The following is a 27601-nucleotide window of genomic DNA, read 5'->3' as shown; positions in this document are numbered from 1 at the left end:
ATTATAAAATATAGTATCGTTAAATTATTATTCTATAACACAAGTCTAGAACTTTCTTTGAGGCAAACTCTTTATATTATATAGTTATTTACAAGTTACCTTCATAATTCTTCAAGAAGTAGACATACGCACATTGTGCATTATTAAGTACCTCACAGATTGGTTTCTAATTTCATTCCCATACCAAATTACATTATTCTAGTACTAATTTCATTCCCATACCAAATTACATCATTCTAGTAGTACTAATAGTTTTTGAGTTAGACCGCGTTAAGACAGGTCGACATTGCGAAAGTATAAGGGTTCCTTGTCTGTAGGACTACGCTCCTAAAACTAGATCAAAATAGGTTCAACCGATTGGCAAAGGATGCCACGGACTATTGGAAAATTTGTAACTGATTACGTCTACGTACGTGTATGTCACGGATTAAAATACAAGTAAGCATCACAGAATCCAAAGTAAAATATTTACTAAAAATTATAAACAGAAAGCGAGCACCATACGTCGGGTCTCTTGACATAGTTGAGACGAGGTTTGTTAGCAGAAGGTTATTACAGGCGTAAGGCTTTTGTGGTGGGTATTCTTATAGCGTGGCGGAAAATAATTACGTTTTTAATTGGGACTCGGTCGTTAATGTTAATTAATTATAAATCTCAAAGCTTGGCTTTCTTCATAATTAAGTTAGAATTTCACAATTAGAAATTCACAATGCTCACATTCACAGAGTTTGAAGATTTGTTTTTATTCTTAAAACCACATCCCTATTTCACATACTTTTCAAATTTTATATTTATTACTAACTTTTGCCTGCAGCTTCGCGTACCGCGTTATTTTCCTGCGTCCGCTATACAACTGTGAAAACCGCATCTCATTCCACCCAGTATTTTTGTATGTCATGCACAAATATACATAAAAATAAATATTTTGGCTTCTATTATTCTTCTATTAGTGCCATTAAGAATTTTTAATATTAAATGGACAAGCACAAAGCTTCGGAGTGGAGGATGACCCACTTTCCTACTTTTTTTTCTCCACTTCGTGCAGACTTCGACATTTATTCATAATCACAACCATTACTTAACTATAATTTCGGTAATACCACGGCTATAATATTAAGTTAGCGACCTGGCTTCGGACGACATCTACATACAAAATCTTGGGTAATAAATTGACCAAATAACAGTGAAAACTGCATCAAAACCCGTTGCGGTTTAAAACAAGCTTAGAAATGGCGTGGCGGGCGGCTATCTTTATACTATGTAGTGATTATTATCGGAAAGTTCGTAGCACCGGCTACGCTGCAACGGGTCTACGAGTTTCGTAGGCCCGAGTAGCAACAGTTGCATTTCAGCCGCGCTACGACCCGCTCGCCTGAACTTTATAACAAAGTCACGGGTCATCGTACGCGAACTTAATAATTTATTTATTTAAATTTTATTGTATACAATACAATTAATAAATTACAAACGACGTACTTAAAGCTAAAAGCATTATCTAACAGTTAACCATTAAAGTACAGAAAATGCTATTTGAGGTGCAAAAAAGTATTAATAACAATCGGTTAAAATCAGTATGTTTCAAACTTAGTAAAACCAATATTTTTATTACAGTATTCTGAGTATATGTGATTATACATGTTAATTAATTATTATAATTATGAAATAATAACTACGTTAATAAATATTTGAATAAGTTGACAATATTTAAACATTCAAATTTAATTAATTAACAATAATTTGTTCGAAATAAGGTTTCATACTTTATTTTAATATAATGAATTAACCAATAACTAAACAATTTGTTTACTATAAAAAGTAAACTTAACTTTAGTTAGATTAAAAATACTAAAATGATTGTATGAACACATAGTTATAAAAATAAGCTAAGTAAAAATCTATTAAGCAAGTACTTAATAACTTAAAAGTTATCAAAATGGAACAGTACTTTATGTGCTTAAAATGATAAAGCGTCGCGAATAATCAAAAGTATAACAAAATTATAATAAATAGCATTATGAAACCAGCCATCTATATTTACTGCGCGCTCACGTGTATAAAAGGTAATTAAAGTGTTTTAATTAATTGCTTGTTAAAATTCCAGTATACGCAAATGTCATATGATTTATCGCTTAAATATGCAAAAACTCGTTAAAATCATTGATTACTTATCCCCTGGCCCAAACAAAGGGGTGAAACATTAATATTTATGTAGGGGTTTGTGTAGATTTATTTATATCCATCAAATTGCGATATGAGCCACCTCATACAATTGATGATCATTTTTGATAAATTTCTCTCAAGCTTTTTAAAGTATTTTCTTCATTCTCAGATAATCACAATCGAAACAGTTCGATCAAATGCATCTATAGAGCTTTTCAGACTGTGAATTCGCTTGATGAAATTCAAAAAATTGTTTGATTCGCTCAATAGAATTGCGCGAAAATCGGGTTCGTGAAAACTATTTCTAAAGAGTAATTAAATTAACGATTTTTAATAAATACACATTCAATAGCTAATCTTATTATTTCGATATAGGCTTCCACTATAAACGTATTCATAACGTGTTTTTATACGGCCAAAAGGTGTGCAATAAGTTTGCACATCAAATTCTATAAAAACTAATTTGCAGACATATACCACGAAGCATGTAGCGAATATATTGTTGTGGATAATATGATGAAGCATGTCGTGGACAATCAGTATCATTTATTTCGTGAATATTATGGTAACATGAGGTAATGGTAATCTGATTTCATCGTATCATAAATATTCTAGTTTCTACCTTTATTTGCGTCGCTACATTGTGACTCTTCTTCTCTTCTCTTCAAAATGTAATATTAAATTTCAGTAACCATCTGCCTGCGAGTGGTTGGGATCTCGGTTCCAAAACTGAAACAGAGAGGGGAGCCGGCGTCGCTCACGTGTGACTACGACCTGGAAGGAGGCAAGCTTTACTCCGTCAAGTGGTATAGGGACAACGAGGAGTTTTATCGGTACATGCCCAAGTTGAGGCCGCCGCAGCACGCCCATAAGTTGGACGGCGTCGAAGTCCTTGTAAGTTGCATTTGTCTTTTATTTATTTATTTTAAAATATTACACTATACATACATGCTGTGAGCTAATTTACATACTAGCTAAATACATAGTCTGACATATGTCATATTGCTCTCAGGATCGTAAAACAAAGTAATGTTAGAAGCCTTTTTCACCTCGAGAAAAAATTTCTTGAGCTGTCAGCATGCTCATATCCTTATCCTTACATATTATAAATTGAAGTCCTCTTCCGCGTTGGTCTGTCTGTTCGCAATAAACTCATAAACTTCTGTAAGGATGTCTGATCTGTCTCATGCGATTTTTATTAATAGATAGTGTGATTCCGGAATAAGATTTGTTCGATTGATCATTTATAATTGTTATAAATGTTTTTACCCAAACGAAGCGGCTTGATTTTCAGCTGGCACAGATCCTACTAATATTATAAACTAATCCTACTATATTATAAATGCGGAACTTCATAAGGATGTATGTGTGTATGTTTGTTACTCTTTCACCCAAATTTGGTACACGCGGGTAGAATATAACCTGGAATAACGCATAGGTACTTTTTATCCCAAAATTCCCAAGGGAGCCAAGCCCCAGGGCGCAGTTATTCATAGATGTATAATTTGTTTCCAGTTGGAGAAGTCCAGCGCGCGCAGAGTGCACCTCCGAGAGCTGACCTTCAGGTCCCGAGGGTTCTACCGCTGCGAGGTGTCTGAAGAGGCGCCTTCCTTCCACTCTGCACAAGCGGAGGACTTCATGGAAGTTTATTGTTAGTACTACATATTTCCAAATTTGAAGAAGAAAGAAATTTAATTTGAATAGATCCTTCTTTCCGCTCCGTCTTCCAACGTCTGGGAACGAAATAAAAGTTTTGCCAACTGCATCTCCTCCGCGTACCTACACGATAACATACAATCTAGGGAAAGGATTATAAATACTAGATTCTTTCCAAAGGCCTGTCCTTGTGTTATTTAGCTTCAATTCCATCAATATATTATTAATATTAATGGAATTGAAATTAAAGTGTCACTACAATCTCAATTCCATAAATATCAATAACATCATATATACAAACTTTGACTTTGTTGCCCTGTAAAGGATAAGATGTGAAACTGTATCTGTAAATAGATTCTTATAATTAGACGTTACATTTGACGTCAGATTAATGAATCTAAGAGGTCCTTACGCTCTGTTTCGTTGGTAAATAATTACTTGAATAATGAAATTAAGCTGTTTTATAAAGTCAATGTCAAAACCGATGGAAAATAACAAAGCGGCAACGCGCTACGTCAACGCAATGGAAAAAAGGATCTTGGCTCGTACTATATTATTTAAAAAAATATCTTGCCCTGCCCTGCTATTTAGCCTTTGAACCTTTGCAGATCTACCCCGAGAAAGTCCGGCGATCACCGGCCACAAGCAGCAGTACCAGCCAGGAGGACGTCTGGACATCAACTGCTCCTCACCCAGATCTTTCCCGGCAGCAGACTTAAAGTGGTACATCGATGGACAGAAGGTAACCTGTACTGGTTGAGCAGTTCACTAGTGTGTACATGTGACTACTTACCAATAGAAGGACTTGAATAAAATTTGGTTCAAAGATTAATAATTTGTGAACGCTGTTGGTGTACCTACCAGAGTAAATAATAAAAAAAACACATGACTGTTGTGTGAGACAGTGAGATAAAAAAAAAAGAAAATCCGTTTAAATAACTTTGACGTATACTTTGCTGAAATACCAGCTGCGCCCGAGGGCTTCGCACCCGTGGGGTTTTGGGATAAAAACTACCCTATGTAGGTATTATTCCAGGTTATGTTCTACCCGTGACCCAAATATCATAACAATCCGCCCAGTAATTTTTCGGGAAAAAATATGCATACACCCATAAATCGTTAGGTTAATTAAATTATAGGTTAGTTTACTTTAAAATCAAATTCTTTGCGAATAGATAATTAATTATTTTATATTAAATCATAAATTTGTGCTAATATATTGATTGTATACAGTTACATCAAGTGCCTCTCTTCAATTCCCTGCAGGTGTTAGACTCTTCGTGGCTGATAGCATACGGGGCGAAGCCGGCGCCCCACGGGCTGCTAGTGACGACTCTAGGGCTCCGGGCCCCGGTCACATACAGAATGAAACTGCGCTGCGTAGCCACAATAGGACCGCATAAGCGGGAGCACACTGTTTACATAGGTAAAGATGTATTAATTTATTATGTTCAAATCTATATCTTTGTATTTTTGATAACGTGATGGTTTTCACCAATAGATAAGTGTGGTATCAGTGGAAGGTTTTGTTGTAAATTTATTATGGTTTTATCTGAGCACAGCGGCGCCCGTTCGCTAGTTAAATAACTTTTGTTTGGCGTGTGGTTCCACCACAGAATAGGTGCACCTCTCCTTATCCTCTCGTAAATGTCTTTGTGAACTCATATTGTTTTGGAATACTTCTTTATTAAACTAAGAGTGTATTCACATTCATATATTTCTTGTATTCATTTCAGATACCAATTCGTCCGGATCACGTCTAGTGACGTCATTTACAGTTATTATTCTAGCAAGTATTTGCAAAATCGTTATGTACGATAAGATATCGTGATAAGTTACCGAAGTGCTATTTTGTGTAAATAAATTTATTTTGTTTCTGATTTATTTCTTTATACCTAGTGGACCAACTGATATGCACAACTTTTGTGTCACTAGGACGCCATATTAAGGTATAATTGATGTTTTTAAAATGGTGGCTCCGCTGCAGACACTGACCTCCATATATACAAGAGGTCAGTGGCCGCAGAGCACAACATGATTTCCCAAATTATTTAGTGGATTATAACGTTATTAATACTGAAAATAAAATAGGAGGGAGAACAAAATATTTTAAAAATATATAATCTGAATCCTACGAAATTAAAAGATAACATCAACTTTTTCAGTTTTATTCCATATAAACAGCTTATTAGAAATACATTTCCAATTTCAAATTACAGGCAATCGGTTGAGGATTCAAAATTAATACTAATGAACCTATAAATAGAACTTAAGATAATTATTTCCTTTGTGTTTGAAGGTATTACTATTTTTGTTAAAAATATATATAACATCTAAAAATGCGAAATCCAAGTTAGTAAACCAATCTGCAGTTACGTAGATACACTTATCACAATTTAAAATCACAATAAAAGGGTTGCTAATATATTTAGTTTTTTGTATGATAACAAATGCAGGTAATCTATAGTATAATATCGCGTGCATTTTTAGTAAGCGAATAATAATTGAAACCCTGTTACCTACATCATAAGAGTCAGGTTTCTAAAGCCATTTTCTCCCAGTTGGTCATAAAATATAGAATATTGTCTTATACCCAACTAGCAGAGAATGTTTTAAAATGTGTTTTATACAACTTAACATTAAAGAAACTGTTAACAAGTTTATAATTACAAAATTCTGAATTTTGGGACAACAAGATACATAGTGTAATAGATTTTTAACTATACCTACTTATTTTTAACTACCTAGTAAATATAATAATTTTAAGGACAAATTGGTGTTAACTTACTGTGTAGTCTGAACTATGTAAAAAGCAACATTTAATAAATACCATATGATAGTCTGAAACTAAAGAGCAAAAATCTTATTTGGACAATTATTTGTAATCTATAGACAATATAGACACATGTTAAGTAAAATACGAAAAACATCGAGTTCTAATCCAATCAATTTGTAGAAAAATCATAGCAAAAAACGGCTAACTCAGATTAGGTGCAAACAAATCACCTTAAAATACCATAATATGACATAATATATTACAACTACCTACTTAATGAGAAAAAAGGCCAGAAAACAAGAGATACAGTCACATTTATTTTCAATAATACAAGTTCAATGCACCTAAATCTCGAGCTAAACTCAGAAGCTGCTTCATTATGTAATTAATATCAAGCATCAGAAACTATAGTAAGGCAAAGTAATATTTTATAGCCCAAGAGATGATTTGGAAAATAATAAAGGTCTAATGCAACCCTGATTGTAATAATTAATGAACAAAGGAAATAAATATGTTTGGATGACGGCATAGAGCAAGAGAATGGTTCTAAGCCGAAATGAATTATAGAAAAAAAATGTTTTTCTCTCCCACACAAATTGGCCTATTATATATGATCGGATTTAGGTAAGCCGAAAATTTATGTTCTTTGTTCATTATATTTTTTTATGGAAGTTAATGTAAAATTTATATACATGGATGTATTGAGCATATTGTGTCCAAATAGTTAAATTTGACACATGTAACAATACAGTTCTCAGTAGACTGTATAAACCACATGTGTGCAAGATGCTAGGTTACGGGCTAAATGAAACATATCAAAAACTAGAATGGACTATGCAATACAATACAACTCTAGGCATGGTGCTAAAAAAGTAAAAACTATAAAAAAGAAGATAAAACGCACTTCATTTTAGAGCTTACACTTAACCTTCCTGGCCAAAATCATCCATAAATTTCTTCAATTTTGTCATGTCGTCATCATTGACTGTAGGTTTAGACGTCGCTAGAGATCGCAACATGTCAGACATGGTTACGGGCGGTTCCCCAAGTTTATCACTTGGTACATCCATCCAGGTCATCTCCAATGCACCCGGGTCGCCGGGCGAACACGGGGCTAACAGGTCATTAACAATAAGGTCAGGGTTTGTCGGGCACCGACCAGTTACTTTCTTGAAATGGGTAGCTGATTGCACCTTACGTACAGGCTGCATCAACGCTTCTCGGACAACAATACTAATATCTGCTCCAGAATAACCGTCAGTTTTAGCTGCAAGCGTTTTTAGATCTTGTTCTGTCAGAGTGTGGTATGTATTCCCCAGATGCAACTTAAACATATCTAAACGAGCATGTTCCTCTGGTAGTGCAATGTAAATACGTTTCTCAAATCGCCGCCTAATAGCAGCATCAAGCACCCAAGGAATATTGGTCGCTCCGAGAACAAGAATACCATCCATATCATTACCTACACCCTGCATTTGTACAAGAAACTCTGTCTTAATCCTACGAGCCGATTCAGACTCATTATCAGATCGTGAAGAACACAAGGAATCTATTTCATCAATGAAGATGATGCTGGGTTTATGTTCTCGTGCAAGTTCAAATAAGTTCTTGACTAATTTTTCTGATTCACCAAGCCATTTTGATACAAGATTAGATGACGATACAGAAAAGAAGGTAGAATTATTGGCCTCTGTTGCAACAGCCTTAGCCAAGTAAGACTTACCAGTACCAGGTGGCCCAAAGAGTAGAATTCCCTTCCAGGGTATTCTTTTACCAGTGAAAAGATGCGGAAACTTGATTGGAAGAATAACAGCTTCTTTTAGAGCCTCTTTAGCAGCTTCAAGACCAGCAACATCGCTCCATTTAACATGAGGTTTCTCAACAACAATAGCACCTTCAAGCTGGCCTTGCAATTTTTTCTTCTCGGGATTATCAGAGTCGCTATCGCTGTCACTCTTTTTGTCCTCACTTTTGGAGTTTCCTGACTCTCCAGCTTTAACGGGTTTTTTCTTTTGGTCTTTTTTCAAATACTCTTTCAACTTTTCGGCACGGTCTAGATATTGAAGACATTTAGCTCGAATGCTTTCCTTAGCTCTTTCCCCCTGCGCTTCATACTTCACTGCATGCAGAAAGTATTCTACACCATGCTCATATAATCTCAATGCTTCTTCATAATTCTTGTTTTTATCTTCTTCAGTAGCTTTTGTGACAAGATCTATAGCTTTTTGTAAAGTGTTTGAAGATGACATCTTGTGAATATTGTTAAGCTGTTACCTGGAATGTTGGATATAATGTCTTGAATTAACTATGTCATAGATTTAGCTAATAAATAAGTAATAAATGGTTCATATTAATCTCGGAGTTTGGACAAAAACAAAAATGGACAAGACAAAGCCTAAATTAAACTAAAATTAGTAAGTATTGGGAAATATATGAAAAATATAATGCATCAAAGAAAAAACAAGGAGATCATTTTAATGATCAGATACATATTGCACGCATTGGATTTACTTGGCTGTAGAAGGTTAATACCTTATCAAGTAACAAATTCAAAGTACCTAGTGAGTCACATTCTCAAAAGTAAAAATGGAAAACTTAACTATATATGGCAAAGTTGTGTATACAGTTGGTAAATATAACATGAGTAGGTACCTATTTGAGAAGATCAGAAGTCAGGATGAAACAATATAAGAAATAAAGTTTATTGGTAAACACCTATGTCGACACTTCATGTTCGCTAAAATGACAACTACAAATTCCCAACCTGATGAAGTCAGCATCCCAAAATACATGATTTGAGACAGTAAAAGGGTTTTATAAATAAACAACACTTACCATTAAACAAGTGATTATGTGAAATTGTTTAAATCGAAAAAGACTTTGTTTTATTATCAAAATTTTCAGAAAATCTTTCTCATAAAATATTCCTCACTGTTTTGTCACAAACATGACATATGACATTTATTGTCAATGCCAAAGTACATCAGAGACAATTATTATTATTTTACTAGTGCTACACAAAAGTCGATGGTTTATTTGAAAATTAAATCGATAGCACTGTTCTTCAAAGATTTATCAATAATAAAACTAACCAAAAGAGGATAGATGAAGGCGTTATTTTCGTAACCATCAAGAAGCGCTTTCAACGAGTTTTAAATTCAGACACTGGATCTTTGTACTGTACCATGTATACTAGGTATACTAAACTAGGTACTTCAATAGTAGGCAAAACTATGTAGAAAAATAAGGCTTATAAAATAAAACAATGTTTTACAAATATAACTAATGGTAAGTATATAATTATATCAAAAATATTTGAGTCCGTGACATTATTTAGGTCTGTCATCATAATACCTCTTCAAGTTCTATTTTTTAAACCATCAAAAACGATCATGTGTTCTTTCCATGTTCTTTCGCATGTTGTCGTCTACCTAGGATTGTACCAAACGATGCGACGTTTGCTAAGTCGCGGTCTAAAACATCTACATACTAATCGCATTTTATATCAACTCGATACAATTTCAAACTGTAAACATTTAAAATTTTGAATAGTTTGTACGATATTCGTATCATGAAATGCAGCAGCTGCAGCAACTACGCCGCCCCTGAAAAAAGATAAAACAATTTTAGAAATTATTTTTCTGAAGCAGACTATTTGTCAGATTAGTGTCGTTATGTCGCCTTAAAATTTGTGTCATTTACCTATAGATAGCACAGTAGTCATATATATAGTCAATTTATTCTGAAACTATTAGGATTTCTTGCTACTTACTTCGGCATTTTAGAGCGTTCACTAAGAGTAGTCAACGCTGATATTATTAGGAAAGTAGACGTCGTTTCATATCCAGGATCTGCTCCTGAGACCTAAAAATGATGAAGCTAGTGTCAACTTTCATTCTATTTTGGATCATTCCATCCCTAACTACCTAGCTACATTTTATTTCTGCACGCGTTATGTAAAGTGAAATAAAATTTTGGGTTTTTTAACTTTTTGATTTGAACACAACTACATAATAGGTAGCTGACAAAATCTTCTTGACATGAAACATTTGACTTCTACTTATTTAGTATGGTGCGTTTGGACGGGTCCAAAAATGTATTATTTTATTTTTGTCATATCTTTGAAAGCATTGTCATTACCACAGGTACTAGGTACATTTTTTTGGTGTTTCTATTAATATAAGGGACTTCAAATAGTCACCAAAACAAAAAAAAATATCTAGGTCTCAATTATTTAAGTACTTATATGTTAGTTTTGAATAAAATTAAATAAATAAATCACGAAGTCATATCACGATCATCGTCATAGTCTAGAGTTCCGCAATCAGCATTTACAAAATACTTGGTATGCCAACTGCATCATCTAAATAACATCATTCAAAGGTGGCCCGGACTGGCCACCTATCTGTGGCCAACCATTGGTTGGACAGTCAGAGTGGGGATAGAGTGAGCATTCGCTCGGTGTAAATCGGCCTTTAGGTGAACTTCCATGAACACGTAGCACGAGATTGTAGGGGAGACCGGGGATGGTTGACTAGTTTTATGTTTGAACCCTAATAACATTGGAGTTTTAAGATAAACATACCAAAATATTGACTCACATGATTAATTATATATTATTCTAACTAAAAAAGTTTATTTCATTAACATATATTATTATTTAATTGTAAATTTATAGATTTTTTAAGAGCCCTTACCTTTAGTCTATCTACCCCAAACACGGGGAATGTTGACCACATTGAGGGGGTAAGTTGACCTATGGTGCTGACGATGATGATTTATCAAAACAAATTAAAGAAATCTAATTTAGAAAAGAAAATAAAACAACAAAATTAATAATCATATTATCCCTCTTTAATAAAGACGAATACTTCTTATTTTTTACAACAATTAAGAACATTAATTAACTTATCATCTATTTTTGCACTCATAAAACATTAAATTGCCTTTTGCACATATTGAATGGGAAAAGAATAGATTCAGTGTATTTACTGAATCCATTCTTCACCAGGCGGACTAACAGAATCAGTGCATTCTATACAAATCGTGTCATCATCATCACTTTCATCTGAATAAGCTGCTGCATCATTATCTTTATTTTTAGCTCCTCTGATACCGTTCTTACCTTTTCCCTTAACCTTAACCTTCCCTTTACATTTTCCTTTTCCTAACTTTTAGATATAAGATTTTCAGTTTTTTTCTTCTTCAAATATTCTGTACACGATTGTTTCTGTTTTAATTCCATAAGTTTTTCTTTTTCAGGCATGTGTATAAATAGTACTTTTACGTTTGCGTATATTTCTTCGATTTTCTAAACAAGTTAGAGCTTTCGGAATGGGCATTATGTCTGTTAGATGAATAAAAGAAGTAAAAGGGGTATCAGAAGTTGAAGGCGGTGGAGTCACTCTTTGGTGTTTTTCCAATTGATATTCACTTTCGGGTGTTTGTATACTGAGCTCTTCTCCTGACTCATGCTGTTCAAGAATTGAAGGTGATTCGCAATTAGTACTAGCGGATCTTGAGCGTAATGGCAAAGCAGTAGTCGATTCACTTGAAACAATTGGTTCTTCTGCAGTAATTTCATTATGATGATCAGAAATGTTGACAATGTTAACCATATTATTGAATATATATACAGCAGAATTTGGAAGGGTGATCAAATGTTCAGCTCTGGAAGACCCTGCACTGTCGATATTCTTTTCTGGCACTGATGGTATGGCATTTACGTTCGGATTTATGTTCATCCTAGCCGTCGAAGAACCAGCAACATCTTGTGATACTGGCACTGGCCTATCCATCACATAAGCTCCACTAAACTCCGATTCGGGAAATATGTTTTCATTGAGTGGTGATATACCGGATATTATAAAACCAAACTGTATATTTTCAATGGTAGCAGGCAGAGCTTTCTTGGTTTTGTTCTCATTTTCTGTAACAAAATAAAACATACAAAATCAACACATAATGAATTTGTTATCTGTTAGGTATATAGGGGTTGGTTGACTTATTAGTCTACCAGCCCCAAAGAAAACTAGTCAATCAGCCCCAGACGCCATTTTAGATTTTGATCTCATATGTATTCTAAACAAACATGCTTAACAGAAAATAAATTTATGTATCGGAAAGAGATATCCTTAAAACTATCTGTGAAATAGGAACAATAAACTTCACAACGTATTTATACACGTGACAACAAAAAGTGTATAGTAGGAAAATAATACTTACGTAGGTCAAAATTCGTTATCTCAGCACCAAACAAAAACGACGCGCGTCGGCTACACGGCACTTCGTACGAATGAGCGGGGCACAGGGCTAGTTCCTTGCGCCTGATTGAAGGTCACGAAACACGTGATGCCGGAGTGTTTTCGACGATTAGTCTACCTACCCCTATAGTCAACCATCCCCGGTCTCCCCTATCCACACGTTCTCTCTGCTTTTTTGTTATGGGAAAAAGAGACAACGTTTGGCCGTTAGTAACTTACATCGTTTGTAAGTCAGCATCAACATACCAGTGTACCTTACTACATATTATCAAATCTAATGAAACTTAGGTGTAATTATTGGCGTTTTATACTGGGAAATTTATGAAGAAAACTTTTATGAACTCGTAACCGTAGAATAAACGATAGGTTTTATTACCTTTGCAGTGATATTCTTTTCTTTTCCGTTTTCATCCTGACCTTTACCAATAAATGTCATAGTAAACTTTGTTTCACGGACATTATTTGCAGAAGGACCTTTGTGAGTAGCGTAACCGGCGGAAAATATTCTTGGATGCTTTATTAATAATCTTCGGAAGCATTTCATTCTGGACATATAATAATAAGTAAAAATAGCTACTGTTACAATGATAAGTTGAAGAATGCAAGGCATTGTAGCGTACATCCTGAAGTGAAATGGAGTTACGCCTTTTGCCCTTTTCAAATACCTCTCCGACATATCAACTACATCTGCGTCTGGACCTGGATATGTAAACCAGACTTTACGTTGGCTAATGTGAAATAGTGACCTGGAATTAATTTAGCCTCATTAGCTACGAAATGACGGTTATTAAACATATACGGAAGACGCGTCGTTATAAGCAAATATTTTCTGATTTCATTGAAAATTCAAAATCTTACTTCTTTAATTCTTGTGGTACAGGGTTATGCGCATTCTCCGGAAACAATTTATTTTTCAACTGAGCGTGTTCAGGTAGTTTATGAAATACATGGATCATAGATTCCCAAGTTCCAGAGTTTATTAAGCAGTTGTTGGCCCATGGAATATATGCACGCAAGGGAATGTCTAATCTTGTGTAACATTGCACTGTTCTGATAGCGCCTGGAATTAAAATGATAAAAAATAAACTAGATATTTAGCCACCAGTATAATACCTGCATGTAGTTCATATCCCGTGAAGAGTTAAACATACATACAAGTTACAGACATCATAAAAATATTTATCAAAACTATAACACTGAATATTCAAATATTTTGTTTTCTGTTCTACTCATTAACATTTTTAGATTTATGCGATACTAACCTTTAAAATATTTTTCTAAATAAATTAATCCAGATGCAACAGGAATAGAAGAAAACCCGCAAGCAGGTATGATAAGCACATTAGATTGCTCTGCTGACTTATTGTATTTTTCGTATATATCCAACATTTGCTAGAAAAAAATTGTAAAAGATATTTTAAAAAGTATGAAGTAAATATGAATAAGTCCTCTTTCGGTAAGTACCTATCTAAGTTGTCAGTTGGTATATTTATTAGGACCTACTCGTTGCAAGAATTACGTGGACTTAGTTACCTACCTATAAAAATGTTCGTTTAAAATCTGTATCGTTTACAAGACATTAGGCAAGAGAGATATAATCGACTAGAACAAACAGAGGAACAGAGTCACAGAGTAGAGTAGTAAGAGTAGGTCAGAAAACGCATCGTAAAACTTGTTTACTTACGAATAATTCCGCTGATATGTCAACATAATCAGTGGATGTTTCAATGCAAGCCTTCACTATGGGTTCACTGAGTATGGTGTTGGGTCCTGTGCAGTTTATCACAACCTTAGCTTGACTGGTCACAGCTTTTAAGTCTCCCGAAGGGATGTCACAGATTAATGATAAAATTTCCGATGTGCGATCTCCTAAAAATTCAAAACAAATCTATTATGTTATAAGTATCTAAGTACTAATGTTAGGTACCCATCTAAGTTGATGTACATATATAAATCGTCAGATAATTTGTAGTTTTATAAGCTTCGCGTAAAGTATTTCCACAGATCTTATTTACACATAAAAAATCGTCAATAGGTATTGGCAGACGGGTGTACGTTAATAACAGAACATCTTTTTATTTACGTAAACTTATAACTAAGAAAGACTACCATAGGTTATATTTCATACCTACCAATATAAATTCAACTGCCTATTTCTACTTATTCAAAATTATGTAAGTATGTAGCTGACAATAACATTGACTTTCAAGTACAATAACTTATTTTCCTCAAGAATTGCTCCTTGACCGCTTAAAAACCGGTTTTACTGATATAAAACACTACTAAATAAAATTTCAAAGATTTTTTTTATTTTTATTTCTTACTCTGAATATTTCTCATACTTTTATCTGGCTTATTTTCTTTGCATAAATTAAGAATGTATATTCAGACTTTATCTTACTAATACGGTACAAAGAGACGACCTGAAAAAACTGCCAAGGTATTTCATAGTCATGAAGCTAGCTGGACACGGATTCGGAAAGGAAAAGTGCAATAAAAAAAAGTGACTGGTTGGAACGAAGCACACGTTCGTGGGATTCTTGGAGATAATTAAACTTTCTTTTTAAATAATCAGGTTAAGAAGGGTTTTTAAAACGGAAGACGAGGTGTATTAATAGCATTATCTGCTGCCCATGTACTAAGAATACAACTGTGATCATATTTGCGTAAACAGAAAATAAAAAGCATGAAGGCGATCCAGCTTATTAAGAAGATCTACATTAAGATTAGGTTAACAGGGTAACACACATTAGCATAATCAATTATGGGGAGAACAAAGGTACCGAATTCGTACGTAGTTGGTTTAAACATTTGCAGGGAATAGGTGCTTGCATAGAATGTAGTTAGTAGGTACAAGAATAGCAGACTTAAACAATGATGATAAAACCTTCAAATTTTCTACTTGCAAAGCAACTCACCAATTTTAATTAGTTCTTTTTTCAAACCATTTAATTTTTCTTTCGACCGACCACACACACCCCATTTTAAACTAATGTAATCCGGATGTTCACATAACTTAGCTAAATGTTTTGCCACATATTTTCCTGTAAAACCAGTCGCTCCTAAAATAATAAAATCGAGTCTTTCCATACTTTGTTACCACTACTACCTATATTAAAAAAAAGAAACAATAGCAATATAGTATTGTAAAACAAAACAATAAATTAATGTACAGTTAACGACACGACTTGCTTGAGTGAAATTATATTGTGTTGTGCCGTACATAAACAGTAACGAAACATGATAGATCTTTCATTTGCTTGGACCTTGCCGCTTGTGATTACTACTAGGTGTTAACAAGGTCAATGATCATTATAATTTCGTATCTTTTGTAGTTATTCCCGTCATAGATACTAAATGCATTCATTGAATTTGTTTACTGTTGTAGTATGTATTGGTTACGTTTGGTTAATGTTACGGTGATTGCTCAAAGTAATATAAAAATAAATAAATACATATTACAACAGTGTTTTTTTTTTATTTGGTGTTAAGTATATACATATGCACCAAACCATTTTTTTAAATCTGTGATTAAGAATTTTATCCTGAAACCTGTAATTATAATAGAAACCGCGAGTTTTATTTTAATTATATATACTTAATTTATCCTTGTCCGTGTAATTCAACTATAAATAGACAGTTCAAAAAAGGCGCCGCGAATGGCTATTGGAATGTATAAGCGAACCAATTCGCGTATACATTTGTAAAGACACCACGTCTTATATTATACTATGATAAAACTTTAGATATTAACACTCTGTTAGTTAGTGGGAATATAGCAAAAATTTTATTAATGACCTTGAATAAGTCTCTTTGACATTAGTAATATTTGATTTAATAATTTTAATCGATATCAAAACTTTCGGTCTTTTACTGACAACACTGGTTATGGTTACGTCAATGTACCAATGCAATATGGAATGTCAATGTAAGGATAGATACATATGTCAATGTCTAGTACCTATTCAGATTAGACCAGAATCTAGAATTTGACAATCAGATTTTTTCTTGCTTCTGTCTTCACTTAAAGCAGACATTTCAGCAGAGAAGCTAGGTAATGTGAAAGAAACATTCGTCTCATTTTTCGTTTCTTCAGAAATGGGATGAAAAAACGTGTGCAATACAAATAAATGAATACTTGTAAATAAGCACCCATGTACATTTCCTTTTTATTTTCGTTGTACGTTTTAAATTGTTACATTTAGACGTGAAAAACGATGTCGAATCAAATAGTTCAATATGTTTTGTTAAGAAGTGATTTATTGAAGGAATTAGGCTGGTCGATAGGTGCTTTAGTAGCCCAGGCCTGCCATGCTTCTACCGCGGTTTTGCACCTGTACAGAGAAGATGATAATACTGTTAAATATTTAACTGACTTAGATAATATGCACAAAGTTGTTCTGGAGGTAAGGTCAAAAATTATTAAATAGATACTAGATAGTCTTGCATTTAGTAATTTCTAAGATTCTATAATAACATCCAATTTATAAAGCTAAAATCAAATAGGTAGTTAAATCTCAGTGAAAAGTAGGTACTTATTATTTTGTGTAGTGAGAAGTTTCATTCAATCATAAAATAAATAATAAAATATTTTCTATTAAGTGGGACATGTCTATATTCCAGATGTTCAGTCTTGTAGTATAGTAAACTTTTTATTATTACAGGTACCAAATGAAGATTCTCTCAAAAAGGTAGCAGAAAAATTGAAAGAGAATTCCATAGATCACAAACTTTGGATTGAACAACCAGAAAACATACCTACTTGCTTAGCCCTGAAACCCTATCCTAAGGACCAAGTCAAGAAATATGTAGGCAAATTTAAATTATACAAAGCTACTTTGAGTAGTGAATTAGCATCATAAGCTGGTTTAAATAAACATTTAAAGTTACATAAATATGATAATTTTATTTACCTCCCTTATTTACAACCTCTGGTCATCATTCTGGACTGCTACACTGGAGGTCTCGGGTTTGATACCAGGTCAGGTCAAGATCGAAAATGATTTTATTCAAATTGATTGTGGTCTTGGATGTTTGTCTATGTAAGTTGTAAAATATAGTATACATGAGTTAGTATCCCCTAACACAAGGCTCAATTTACTTTGGGGCTAACTCAATCTGTGTGATTTGTCCATATAGGTATGTTATTATAAGTTAAGAACAATTTACTGCTCCTGTCAATCTTTGTGAATGTCTCTGGAAAAGGCCAGAATTCATATACAATGGTCTTATTGTGGTTGAGATGATTAAGATGGGTAATCTATTGTCTCACTATTAGTACAAAATTCCTAAGTTGCCCTCCATACTTCAATCTATTCTAAAAGCATCTTTCTGTAATGGTAGGTTAAGGTTATTTAGGTTAAATAAATATTAAAAATCATGATTAAAAAATATCCTTATTTATTACATATCCTTAAAATTAGTGGTCAATGGACAATAGGCCCTAAAGGTTCCGCTTTTATGTTGCCGAGATCCAATCTGCTATCAATTGATTCATCTATTTGTCCGACGACAGCAATGTTATCTCCTCGTATAATATGCAGTCCCAGAACCACTTGTGCTACTCCAGTTGACGAAGAAAATACTCGTTCATGGGATTCATCGAGTATAATATTTATTGTTTGGTCAAAACCCTTCAAGGTGCCAATGAAGTTTCGGCCATCAGAGGTTATTACAGACACTGTTTGATTCACATAATTTTCAAGTCCCGAGGCCATAGTGTGTATGCAACGCGTACAGTTTAATGTTAAAAATTATAAAACATTGAGAATTATTTACATTCAACTATAAAAATAATTTTCAGCTCCAATTCAAATCAAAATCAAACAAAATGATATCACTGACAGTGACAGATAAGGCTTTTTCAAATCAACCACCGATAAATTGTCTACGACAATAGGGCGCTGAGCTTTGCGCTCAGCGCAGATGGCGCTACTGATACAACTAAGGTACATAAACATTGCCAATGGAGGAAACAAGCGCTAATTTTCAATATTGTTACAGATTTATGACCAAAAAAAACTTCTACGCAATCGTGGTGCGGGTTTAAAGGAAAAAGGATTTAGTGGATTATCTTGAAAATATTAACACTATTTTAGGTTATGTTCAGCATTATTTGGTCAACTGTGGTCATAAACTAATATAAACTTGATTTTGACTGAAGATCTTATCTGTATGAAGTCCATATTTTAATAAGTCTTCACGTGTGAAGTGTTTCGAGCTTCTTTTCCACCGTTTACTGGATCGAAAATTTTACGTGAGGCGTATCCCATAGTTTTCGAAGTTTTTTTATCTTATGGAAAACGATGTTTCCCAATATTTCGACACCAAAATATATGCTACATTGTTGTATATTTTCTCAAACGAATGTTTAGATAATGAAAGAATTAATAAAGTACTCTAAAATATACGTTTTAATCGGTGTGTACCTAACACACAGAGTACACTCTGGCGGGATAAATGTGCAGTAATAATCCCTACTCCTACAGGTGGCACGCAGGCATTACAGTTGGAGGCACCATATTCAAAAAGAAGCACGTCTCAGTCTATCCTAATAATAATAAATGCGAAAGGATGTATTATGTTTATTACTCTTTCGCAAAAAATCTACTGGACCGATTATTATGAAATTTGATACACAGGCAGAATATAACCTGGAATAACACATTGGGTACTTATTATCCCGAAATTCCAGTCGGGGAAAAGCCCTAGGGCGCAGCTAGAATTATTATAACATTAACTCAATAGGTATTATTACACGTATTAAGTACTAATTCAATATATTGAGTTGTAAGTAAATAACATTTGACTGGATGAACGTGTAGTAACTTTGACAATTGACGATAAATTATGTTGTAAACTGGGAGTATGGTACGGGCAGTATGGATAGGAGTACAAGAACATGTAAAGTTTCATAAACATAATAATTGTGCTAAACCCATGCTACGATCATCGTTGACGTATGATAATATTGAAGGGTTTATGATACGTAAGGAATATATGTATATTATATATGAACAAAGGGTAAAAAGTAAAAAAGAGCAGCATATTCTTTCACATCTAGGTGTAATTTGCTTTTTTGAGAATACTAAAAGTTATTTACAATGGCATTGAACCATTATACCATACATAACAAATGATAAATAACACCAATCATATCTTTGTGTGAAGTAGGCTCTATTCGACTGGAATAAAACGTAATAACAAAACAAAAACAATATTATTTACAAAACAAAACACATAAAAAACAGCTATAGCGAAAGTTCATTCAATCGGAAATCTAGTCTTATTAAAATCAGCAGATGAATGTACTGTAACACTGATGTTGTGACCGGTGATATTGATCCTGTTATCCACACCATCACATTAATGTATTACATTATATGTACATGCTATTTCAAATTAAGACTATATAGTGCATAAGATTTTTAAAAATATTATATTCCTGGTCATTTAATTAAAATCGAAAAAATAAACCTGGAAACTTTTGTTTCTTTTAAAATCTTCCTTTATCCAAAAAAATAACAATATAATAATTAAGAAGGAGATAATAATAAATAAATACATTGTCACATTAAAATTTATGGAATTTTTAAGTTGCAAGATTTTAAAAAATATGATAATGTAATAGTAGAATAGATAATATTAATATTTTTATCAACTAAAACGTTTAATTTGTATTTTGATATGTAATCTGGTCCCATATCTGTTAGTGTATATGAAAATAAAAGAGTTGTTGAAACTTATTACATGTAAGAAAACAACCCATAAATAACATTAAAATTACATTGATGGGACACTGTAACACAACACAAATAAATCTAACATTTTTTGTGACTGAAATATTACAGAAAAGTACAGATATATTTTAAGTAATACGAATAAATAAAACAATATTCGATCCGAATATCACGGGAAATGTCTACTAAACTGGTAACTATTCTATATTAGTCATCATAGAATATACTTCCATAAATCTCGTTTACATTTATTATGGTACCGTATTCCGTGTACCAATAAGGATTAACCAACAATACTTTTCCCCATTATGTACACAAACCAAAGACAAGACAAAGGGAAGTATAGACACCGAGTTAGCGTAGCCACATGAGATAGAATATTCCCATACCCTGGCCTATCTTATATTTGCAGCAAGGTAGGCGATATAAATCGGACACACGATGTTGAACAAAAGGGCGTTTTGTCCCGTTTCGTTAATATTTCTAATGTATGTTTCTCTATATTGTTTGAGCAAAACGAAAGATATGACGGTGTCTATAGTTTTCTCTTTCTACACATTGTTCATTTGATTGAATGACAACCCAAGATTAGAATTATCTGTCAAAAAATATAACCTACAAAAATTAAAACTACAATAACTGTAAGGGGTACAGTCGTTTATCACATATTATACAACAATGCGTTAAAGCATAGTATAGTCACATTGATCCGCTCTAAGAGTAATCATTATTGTTGACGTTGCCCATAAGAACGACTTCTTGATGCCTGTAAAAAAATATACAAAAATGAAATTGAAAGAAATCACTGACAAAAATATATATTTAAAATACACTTGATAAGAAGTATAAAAGTAATAAAATAAATAAATGTATTATCTTCGCCTGTCCCCAAATGCATTCGGGGATGACGGGTGACGCCGTGAAGCACGGGAAGCATTTAGCATGAAAAAATCTTAAAATTTTGAAGATTCGGCTGTAGTTTTAACCAAAACCGGACCGACGCTATGGTTGCCTGTCAGCTGGCCATGGCCATGTATTCCCTTAATAGCCTCGTACGACAGCTACCGGAGGATATGGATCGGTCCTATTCAAGGTCTGGACAACACAGATTTCAAGAGTGTATTTTGCCAAGCTAAATAACTGTGAGACTCAATTTGGGTTAACACTTACTACTAACATCAATTAATTACAAACAAATATACCTCTCCATTAGAAGACGACTAAAACTATTGAATTAAAGTTACTTTTACACTTATATATTATGTACTTATGTATTATATTATACTATGTAACTAATTTGGGCAAAAAAGTATTTAATTGTAGTGTAATATTCTGTTATTCATAAAGTTAAGGCACAAACTAATTCCTGTCTTTGTAAGAATTTTAAAAATTGTAATGACAGCGCGCCCGCAGTGGTCGAAACGCTCTGAGAACCACCTAAGTATATTTTGTCTAATTGTAAAGTTCGAAAGTGACAAAACCTACTTTAGTTTAAAGTATGCTTAACTTCTTCATGAATAACAGGGATACTTAATAACTAATTAGTAACCTAATTTACATAACGATACTAGTGGGACGAAAATAGGCTCATTAATTGTAAATATAAGTCAAGTTTTACAATGTGCACATTAACAATGAAATTTTACGTTTATTTGTGCTATTTTTAACGAATTATGTTAAGAAACTGTTTTCGTGCCACTACTGGTTTCACAATGAAAGTTAGCCTTAAAGCTGAGCACATAAATTATAACCTAAAATGTAATTTCTAATTTGTTAGTAAGTTTAAACACTAGCTAATATTACAACGACTTTGTACGACACAATACTTAACTATTTTTGCATGAATATTAAATTTTGAAAGAATTCTAGTTACCTACTGCTTTTTTTTGGTCATACATCGTCATTCTTCATCTTTAATAATGTCAATTTCTATGCCTTGTCTGAAAAAGGATTATGTTTCTAAGAAAAAAGTAGCAAAAAAAAAGTCATTATTTTAGCTCGACTACGGATATCTTTAGACATTTGTTGAAATCAAACAATATATAGTTTTTTTATGGTTCCGTAATCTAAAAAGTTAAATAAAGTGATCCTACAACCCTTACATGATCACTTTATTGTCAGTCTGTTTGTCAGTTGAAGTTGAAATTTAAATTTTTGCTACATTTCCTGTGACATGTGAAAAAAATCAAACTTTTAAGTCAAAATGATCAAAAGATAATGACTATAGGTAAGTTAAAGCTTATTTTGTTTTGATGTATAGATTACTTTCCTATGATTTAGGATTTTGGTAAGAAGTAAAGGCTCATAATACCGATAACAGAAAAAATCGAAAAGCGAAAATATGTATGTCCTTCTTCATAACAAAAAAGAGCAAATTTTACGGAACCCTCAGCGCGCAAGTCCCGCTCGCACTTAACCGATTTTTTTTTAGATAATCAGCATAGAGCATAATAATCAGCATAGATAATCAACTAAAGTGAATATAATTTTATTTACCTCTGCATTTTCTCTTTGTATTTCTGCGAGTTGTATTGCCTGAAGAACTGTTTCCCGTACTCGAACGTCGCGATCATGATGGCGCACGCCGGCGCCACTTTGAATATCCTCGGCAATAGACCAGTGAATAGACCTTTCACACCGTGGTTCTTGTAGATGTTTTTAGCAATATCCTTCATATTTGATGCTCGCTGTTGTACTTTTCCATCTGAAATTTGAACCACTGTTTTAAGAAATCAATACTTCACTATCCTTACATGTTACAAAATAAAGTCCTATGCTGCGCATAACTTATCATAATAAGTATATGTGTACGTTTTACCCGAACGAAGTCGGGACGGGCGTCTAGTATAGTATAAAAGAAAGTCGCTTCCCGCTGTCTGTCTGTTCCTTGTATGCTTAGTTATTTTTTAAGTTTATTAGGTCTTTAAAACGACCTAATAAACTTAAAAAATACTGGGCCGATTTCAATGAAATTTGGCATAGAGGTAGACAAAACCTCAAGGAGTAACATAGGCTACTTTTTTATTATGGTTTTACCCTAGTTATTAATAAACAGATAAGAAGAATATACCTGTATAGATTTCCTTTTCACCCAGTTCTATTTGTTGATGTGTTTTAACCACATCAAAGGGTAAAGTAACAAAAGCAGCAACCTGAAATTTATGAAAAAAAGCACTCAATACCTAGCAACACTAAGTAGTTCCCCAGTAGTGGGGACGCAAATGACAGGAAGAAATGGCGCCAGTTGTCAATAAGTGACACAGAATTGATACAGTCAAAGTTGACGTTGAAAATAATTGTTTTGGTTGAGAATAACACAAGAAAAGTGGAATAATCAAAATGCATCTTTTTGATATGTCTACATAAAGATATAAATATGTATATTAAATGTTATTTACTTTCCAATAGATAGGCTACATGTATGTAAAAAGCAGGAAAACCGACCTTGGGCTCTGACGCTCTATGGCTTTCCTTAGCCAATGAGCGTCGGAGCCCAGCCCAGGGAACCGGAAATACGCTCAGGTGAGAAAGAGAGAGAGTAATGTTTGTGTCCAGTTACTAAAAATAATTTTCATAAGAATTATTTTATTGTTTCGTGCGTTCGTAGGTATTTACCGATAACTCAATGAATAAATTTTGCAAATCCTTGGAAATATTATGCATTCTACTCGTTAGTACAGGTGTACTGTAAAAAAACAAACACTTACACTGCCAGCCACAGAACCGCAGAAAAAATTGAATAGAAATGAATTCTTTTCTGAATCTGGTCGATTGAACACTCGCTTGGTTGACTCAAACATTGTCCAATACATGCCTGAAATTTTGTATAACATACTCTCACACATATTTCTTTGGCGATAGAATGAGATTACAGATTTGTCACTAATATTAGAATAGGTAAATAGCAATTATGATATTTGATGAATTGAAATAACACAATTTAACCTAGATACTAATCACTGAAAATAAAATTTCATTGTCTTGTTCAATTTATAATAGTAAAATAAAGTAAAAATATATGACCTTTCCGCTTATGTTTGTGCATGTAAATATCGGAAGTTTAATTGAAACAAGGAAAAAAGAATTAATTAATTTGCAATACATTGATACATACAATCTTCAAATCAATGGCGTTTATATAATATAAGGTCTAAGATATTGTAACTTTAATTAACCTTGACATTAATTTTTTGTCAATTTGTATTTAGATGATTTGAACATTATAAACAATACCATTTATCATTCTTATAACATAACAAAATAAACGTGATGTATCTCATGTTTAAATAATTACTGATTTCAATTTGGCTTAGTTTTGTTTTTGTTTACAACTATGTTAGCTATACATTACATATGTTAAGAATATTGATATAGTTGAATATACTACCAGTAGAGTAAAATAACACAATGTCATGTCATTCTCATCATAATATAAAGATTTAAATACACATAACATATCCTAACTACTTCAGAAGTTAGGATGATATAAATAATACATAAATATATAATTAGTAAGTAAATGTTTTTAATTCACCTGAAAATGGCACATCCCTCAAAAGTGTAGACCCTAAGCCTCGGAACAGACCTCTATAGCCTTCATACTTCACTACATCTCGTAGTGCAGATGTTATTTCTGGAAATATAAATCTTTCATTATTATAACCACACTGAAAGAATACAAGGTCATAATTTCTGTTGAGCAAGAAAAAAAAAGCAGCTGCACTTCATAGATAGAGAGGCGATACTTTATTTATTTATTTTTTCTTCTAATTTTTTGACAAGGCTTCAGTGCACTTTGTGTGACTATGTCAGCCTCATGTACTTTATTTAAAATAAAGTACAATTTTCTTTTTCTGTTGTGATTTTACCTTGACTGACGTCAAATTTCCTTGCGGATGCGCCTATCAGCTGCTAAAGCTGTGTCGCTTAGTTCTATTCTAGGATGAAACCACAAGTAACAAAACCTAGATAACTATATTAATACTAACCGGCATATGTCAATTTCTTAGATTGCATTTTTGTTCTAATAAGTTCTAAGGGGCTAACAATAGTGACAGCAGTTATCCTAGCTGTAGCCCCAGCAATAAGTGGTATCCATAATGGCTGTGTTGCTGAAATAAAATTTGTTTTATTTATTATTATTTGGTGAACTTAATATTCATAAAATAATTTTTTTAAATTAGTATTCACTAAGAATGGATTTTATAGAAAAATAATTGGCCTAAAAATTTTAGCCCACATTCATAGCTAGTTCTAGTTATTTATACTCAGAGTAAGGCAATTTGGTCAGATAGTAGAGTAATATAATATTGGCCTTCAACAAGCTAAAAATATATTATGTTATCAGGCCCCACAGTGCTTCAAGATAAGCCTTAAAATTAGAGATTGATTATCTTTAAGTTTGAATTTCCCCACTGAAATGGGCATTATTTTTCATTCCTTAAAAACTCATGTGGATATTTGAAAAATGCTAAGTAAGTTATTTTTCAGTAAAGAAGTAGTTTTACTACTAAATATTGTGTGATTTTATATTTAAAATATTTTATGTGATAAGTATACATAACTTAATACCTATTTTATATGGTAAAATTCTACCATAAATTCTTTAAAACTGTCAATTTTGTTACACAAAGGTAGAAATCTATGTATTATTCTGCAAAATATACATAAGTTTTTATGGAAGGAAAATAAAGTGATTTTTAATTAAAAAATATTTAAACCTGCACTTACTAGTAGTAGTGATTGCATTATATGTTGTTTTCATTTTATATCGTAATTGTTCATATGAGACAAAATAAATAACAGTACAAGGAAGAGCTAGGACCAATGTCGGACTTAGTCCAGACCATAATGCTGGCACACCTTCTATTTTAGCTATTTTGTAGAATGCATCCTGAAATAGATTCATTGATCAATAAAAAAACTACCTACTTAGCTGGAGTCACATAATTGTTAATAATAATTACATAGTAATTACTAAGTTATCAGGTATTCAAATGTTGAATTGTACTTTATTATGATGTATCTATGATCTTTATTCATGAGTGTATAAATTTTAAAAGAAGGATGGACGTAATTTCTGGTGCAGGAACTAAACTATCTACATATTTCCGACATGGCTTAGGAAATGCAAGGTTTTCTATTCTTTTATTATTGCTATGTAGAGGAAATCAAGTGAAAGTACAGGAACAAAGTAGAAAGTACCAAGTTATGTTAACTTACCATAGTTCCATGAAAATGTACCCGTCTAGGTATCCATGCGGAGTCTCCGCAAGGACATAAGTGTTCCATAAGGCCATTGCAGTACAAATAACATTTATTCGATAGAAGAGCCTTCTGTTGAGCTTGCAATCGTATTTTTACTACGTCCAATGGTGTCACTACAAATATAGGTAGAGAAAAATATTAATACATTTCATGAAAATTTATAAAAGCAACGTTTACATAGATTATTTCATCGTAAAACTTACTAAACAACGAGGTTATCAGTGCACCGGTACAAGCCGATGCCATTTGCTGGAATGGAGTAATCCTGAACTGAGGATCGTCTTCTCGAATCATGGCATTAGATTTGCTTGCAGTGTCTAGATATTTATTTTTCAAATAATTGTATCAATCAATGTTCTTCCGATTCAGACTCATATGTTTTTACTAACTGTCAAAGTCAATGTCATTTGTAAATTGATTGACAAGATCATCCGTTTCCGGTGACTATAATCAATTGTAGAACGCATGCGCGCATAATAAGGTAAAGCATCCTATTCACAGCACAGCACGTCCAGTTCAATCACTCGAATCAAAAGCTCAAGATTCAAAATCGAAAAAGATTGATGCTGTATATTGAATTTTTTGATGACGATTTTCTGTAAATACAAAAAGTTTTGATAGAAATATGGAAATCGTCGTAATCGTGGCTCTGTTGGTAAAATTGTTTAACTGTTTCAGTGCTGGAACAGGGCAAATTTATATTCATTTTAAGTTTGATAGGGCCTTGGTATGTAATATTT

At 33.0% G+C, this 27601-nt stretch overlaps 6 protein-coding genes across 10 annotated transcripts; 2 read left to right on the top strand and 4 right to left on the bottom strand.

Moving 5' to 3' along the window:
* Positions 1–1944: 1944 nt before the first annotated feature.
* LOC128672499 (uncharacterized) lies at positions 1945–5696 on the top strand. The gene is made up of 6 exons (XM_053749698.1): positions 1945–2060; positions 2849–3054; positions 3676–3811; positions 4425–4558; positions 5083–5242; positions 5553–5696. Exons 1-6 carry the CDS (start codon positions 2015–2017, stop codon positions 5645–5647), a joined length of 777 nt encoding a protein of 258 aa, XP_053605673.1. The 5' UTR covers positions 1945–2014; the 3' UTR covers positions 5648–5696.
* Positions 5697–5968: 272 nt separating this feature from the next.
* Vps4 (Vacuolar protein sorting 4) lies at positions 5969–9580 on the bottom strand. Its single transcript, XM_053749690.1, has 2 exons — positions 9428–9580; positions 5969–8866 (listed from the first exon to the last, which is right to left on the bottom strand). Exon 2 carries the CDS (start codon positions 8839–8841, stop codon positions 7516–7518), a length of 1326 nt encoding a protein of 441 aa, XP_053605665.1. The 5' UTR covers positions 8842–8866; positions 9428–9580; the 3' UTR covers positions 5969–7515.
* Positions 9581–9859: 279 nt separating this feature from the next.
* Positions 9860–16100, bottom strand: LOC128672497 (saccharopine dehydrogenase-like oxidoreductase). 3 transcript variants are annotated; one of them, XM_053749693.2, is made up of 7 exons: positions 15774–16100; positions 14540–14724; positions 14118–14247; positions 13714–13915; positions 13232–13400; positions 10365–10456; positions 9860–10197 (listed from the first exon to the last, which is right to left on the bottom strand). In XM_053749693.2, the coding sequence occupies exons 1-7, from the start codon at positions 15943–15945 to the stop codon at positions 10098–10100; spliced, it is 1050 nt and encodes a 349-aa protein (XP_053605668.1). In that variant the 5' UTR covers positions 15946–16100; the 3' UTR covers positions 9860–10097. The 3 variants fall into 3 exon arrangements, with proteins under 3 accessions (XP_053605668.1, XP_053605666.1, XP_053605667.1); XM_053749691.2 differs by having other exon boundaries at positions 9861–10197; positions 13232–13601; positions 15774–16096; XM_053749692.2 differs by lacking the exons at positions 9860–10197; positions 10365–10456 and adding an exon at positions 11425–12521 and having other exon boundaries at positions 13232–13601; positions 15774–16097.
* Positions 16101–16831: 731 nt separating this feature from the next.
* LOC128672500 (uncharacterized protein) lies at positions 16832–17750 on the top strand. The gene is made up of 2 exons (XM_053749699.1): positions 16832–17261; positions 17520–17750. Exons 1-2 carry the CDS (start codon positions 17073–17075, stop codon positions 17715–17717), a joined length of 387 nt encoding a protein of 128 aa, XP_053605674.1. The 5' UTR covers positions 16832–17072; the 3' UTR covers positions 17718–17750.
* Positions 17751–18238: 488 nt separating this feature from the next.
* On the bottom strand, positions 18239–18713 carry LOC128672501 (uncharacterized protein). Its single transcript, XM_053749700.2, has one exon. The coding sequence runs from the start codon at positions 18570–18572 to the stop codon at positions 18282–18284; it is 291 nt and encodes a 96-aa protein (XP_053605675.1). The 5' UTR covers positions 18573–18713; the 3' UTR covers positions 18239–18281.
* A 1190-nt stretch (positions 18714–19903) lies between these two features.
* Positions 19904–27260, bottom strand: LOC128672498 (probable mitochondrial glutathione transporter SLC25A40). Of its 3 annotated transcripts, XM_053749696.2 has the most exons (10): positions 27065–27252; positions 26817–26974; positions 26319–26487; positions 25583–25705; positions 25129–25227; positions 24302–24408; positions 23665–23746; positions 23091–23298; positions 22468–22534; positions 21222–21360 (listed from the first exon to the last, which is right to left on the bottom strand). In XM_053749696.2, the coding sequence occupies exons 1-9, from the start codon at positions 27153–27155 to the stop codon at positions 22495–22497; spliced, it is 1077 nt and encodes a 358-aa protein (XP_053605671.1). In that variant the 5' UTR covers positions 27156–27252; the 3' UTR covers positions 21222–21360; positions 22468–22494. The 3 variants fall into 3 exon arrangements, with proteins under 3 accessions (XP_053605669.1, XP_053605670.1, XP_053605671.1); XM_053749694.2 differs by lacking the exon at positions 22468–22534 and having other exon boundaries at positions 19904–21360; positions 27065–27260; XM_053749695.2 differs by lacking the exon at positions 22468–22534 and having other exon boundaries at positions 19904–21360; positions 26325–26487; positions 27065–27260.
* Positions 27261–27601: the final 341 nt, after the last annotated feature.

Source organism: Plodia interpunctella, chromosome 9 (genome assembly GCF_027563975.2).
Source record: "Plodia interpunctella isolate USDA-ARS_2022_Savannah chromosome 9, ilPloInte3.2, whole genome shotgun sequence".
Taxonomy (NCBI): domain Eukaryota; kingdom Metazoa; phylum Arthropoda; class Insecta; order Lepidoptera; family Pyralidae; genus Plodia; species Plodia interpunctella.
This window is presented reverse-complemented; position numbering and strand designations above follow the sequence as displayed.

Bases quoted from the DNA above. Each gene is read 5' to 3' on its own strand.
- Vps4 (XM_053749690.1), bottom strand. From the start codon at position 8,841: ATGTCATCTTCAAACACTTTACAAAAAGCTATAGATCTTGTCACAAAA.
- LOC128672499 (XM_053749698.1), top strand. From the start codon at position 2,015: ATGAAACCAGCCATCTATATTTACTGCGCGCTCACGTGTATAAAAG. The intron at 2,061-2,848 runs GTAATTAAAGTG...ATTAAATTTCAG, and splicing joins CGCGCTCACGTGTATAAAAG to TAACCATCTGCCTGCGAGTG. The intron at 3,055-3,675 runs GTAAGTTGCATT...ATTTGTTTCCAG, and splicing joins TGGACGGCGTCGAAGTCCTT to TTGGAGAAGTCCAGCGCGCG.
- LOC128672500 (XM_053749699.1), top strand. From the start codon at position 17,073: ATGTCGAATCAAATAGTTCAATATGTTTTGTTAAGAAGTGATTTATTG. The intron at 17,262-17,519 runs GTAAGGTCAAAA...TTATTATTACAG, and splicing joins TGCACAAAGTTGTTCTGGAG to GTACCAAATGAAGATTCTCT.
- LOC128672501 (XM_053749700.2), bottom strand. From the start codon at position 18,572: ATGGCCTCGGGACTTGAAAATTATGTGAATCAAACAGTGTCTGTAATA.
- LOC128672498 (XM_053749694.2), bottom strand. From the start codon at position 27,155: ATGATTCGAGAAGACGATCCTCAGTTCAGGATTACTCCATTCCAGCAA. The intron at 26,488-26,816 runs GTAAGTTAACAT...AATCTATTTCAG, and splicing joins TACATTTTCATGGAACTATG to GATGCATTCTACAAAATAGC. The intron at 25,706-26,318 runs GCAGGTTTAAAT...ATTTTATTTCAG, and splicing joins AATCACTACTACTAGTAAGT to CAACACAGCCATTATGGATA.
- LOC128672497 (XM_053749691.2), bottom strand. From the start codon at position 15,945: ATGGAAAGACTCGATTTTATTATTTTAGGAGCGACTGGTTTTACAGGA. The intron at 13,916-14,117 runs GTTAGTATCGCA...TTTTAATTCCAG, and splicing joins TTTAGAAAAATATTTTAAAG to GCGCTATCAGAACAGTGCAA. The intron at 13,602-13,713 runs GTAAGATTTTGA...AATTAATTCCAG, and splicing joins GTACCACAAGAATTAAAGAA to GTCACTATTTCACATTAGCC.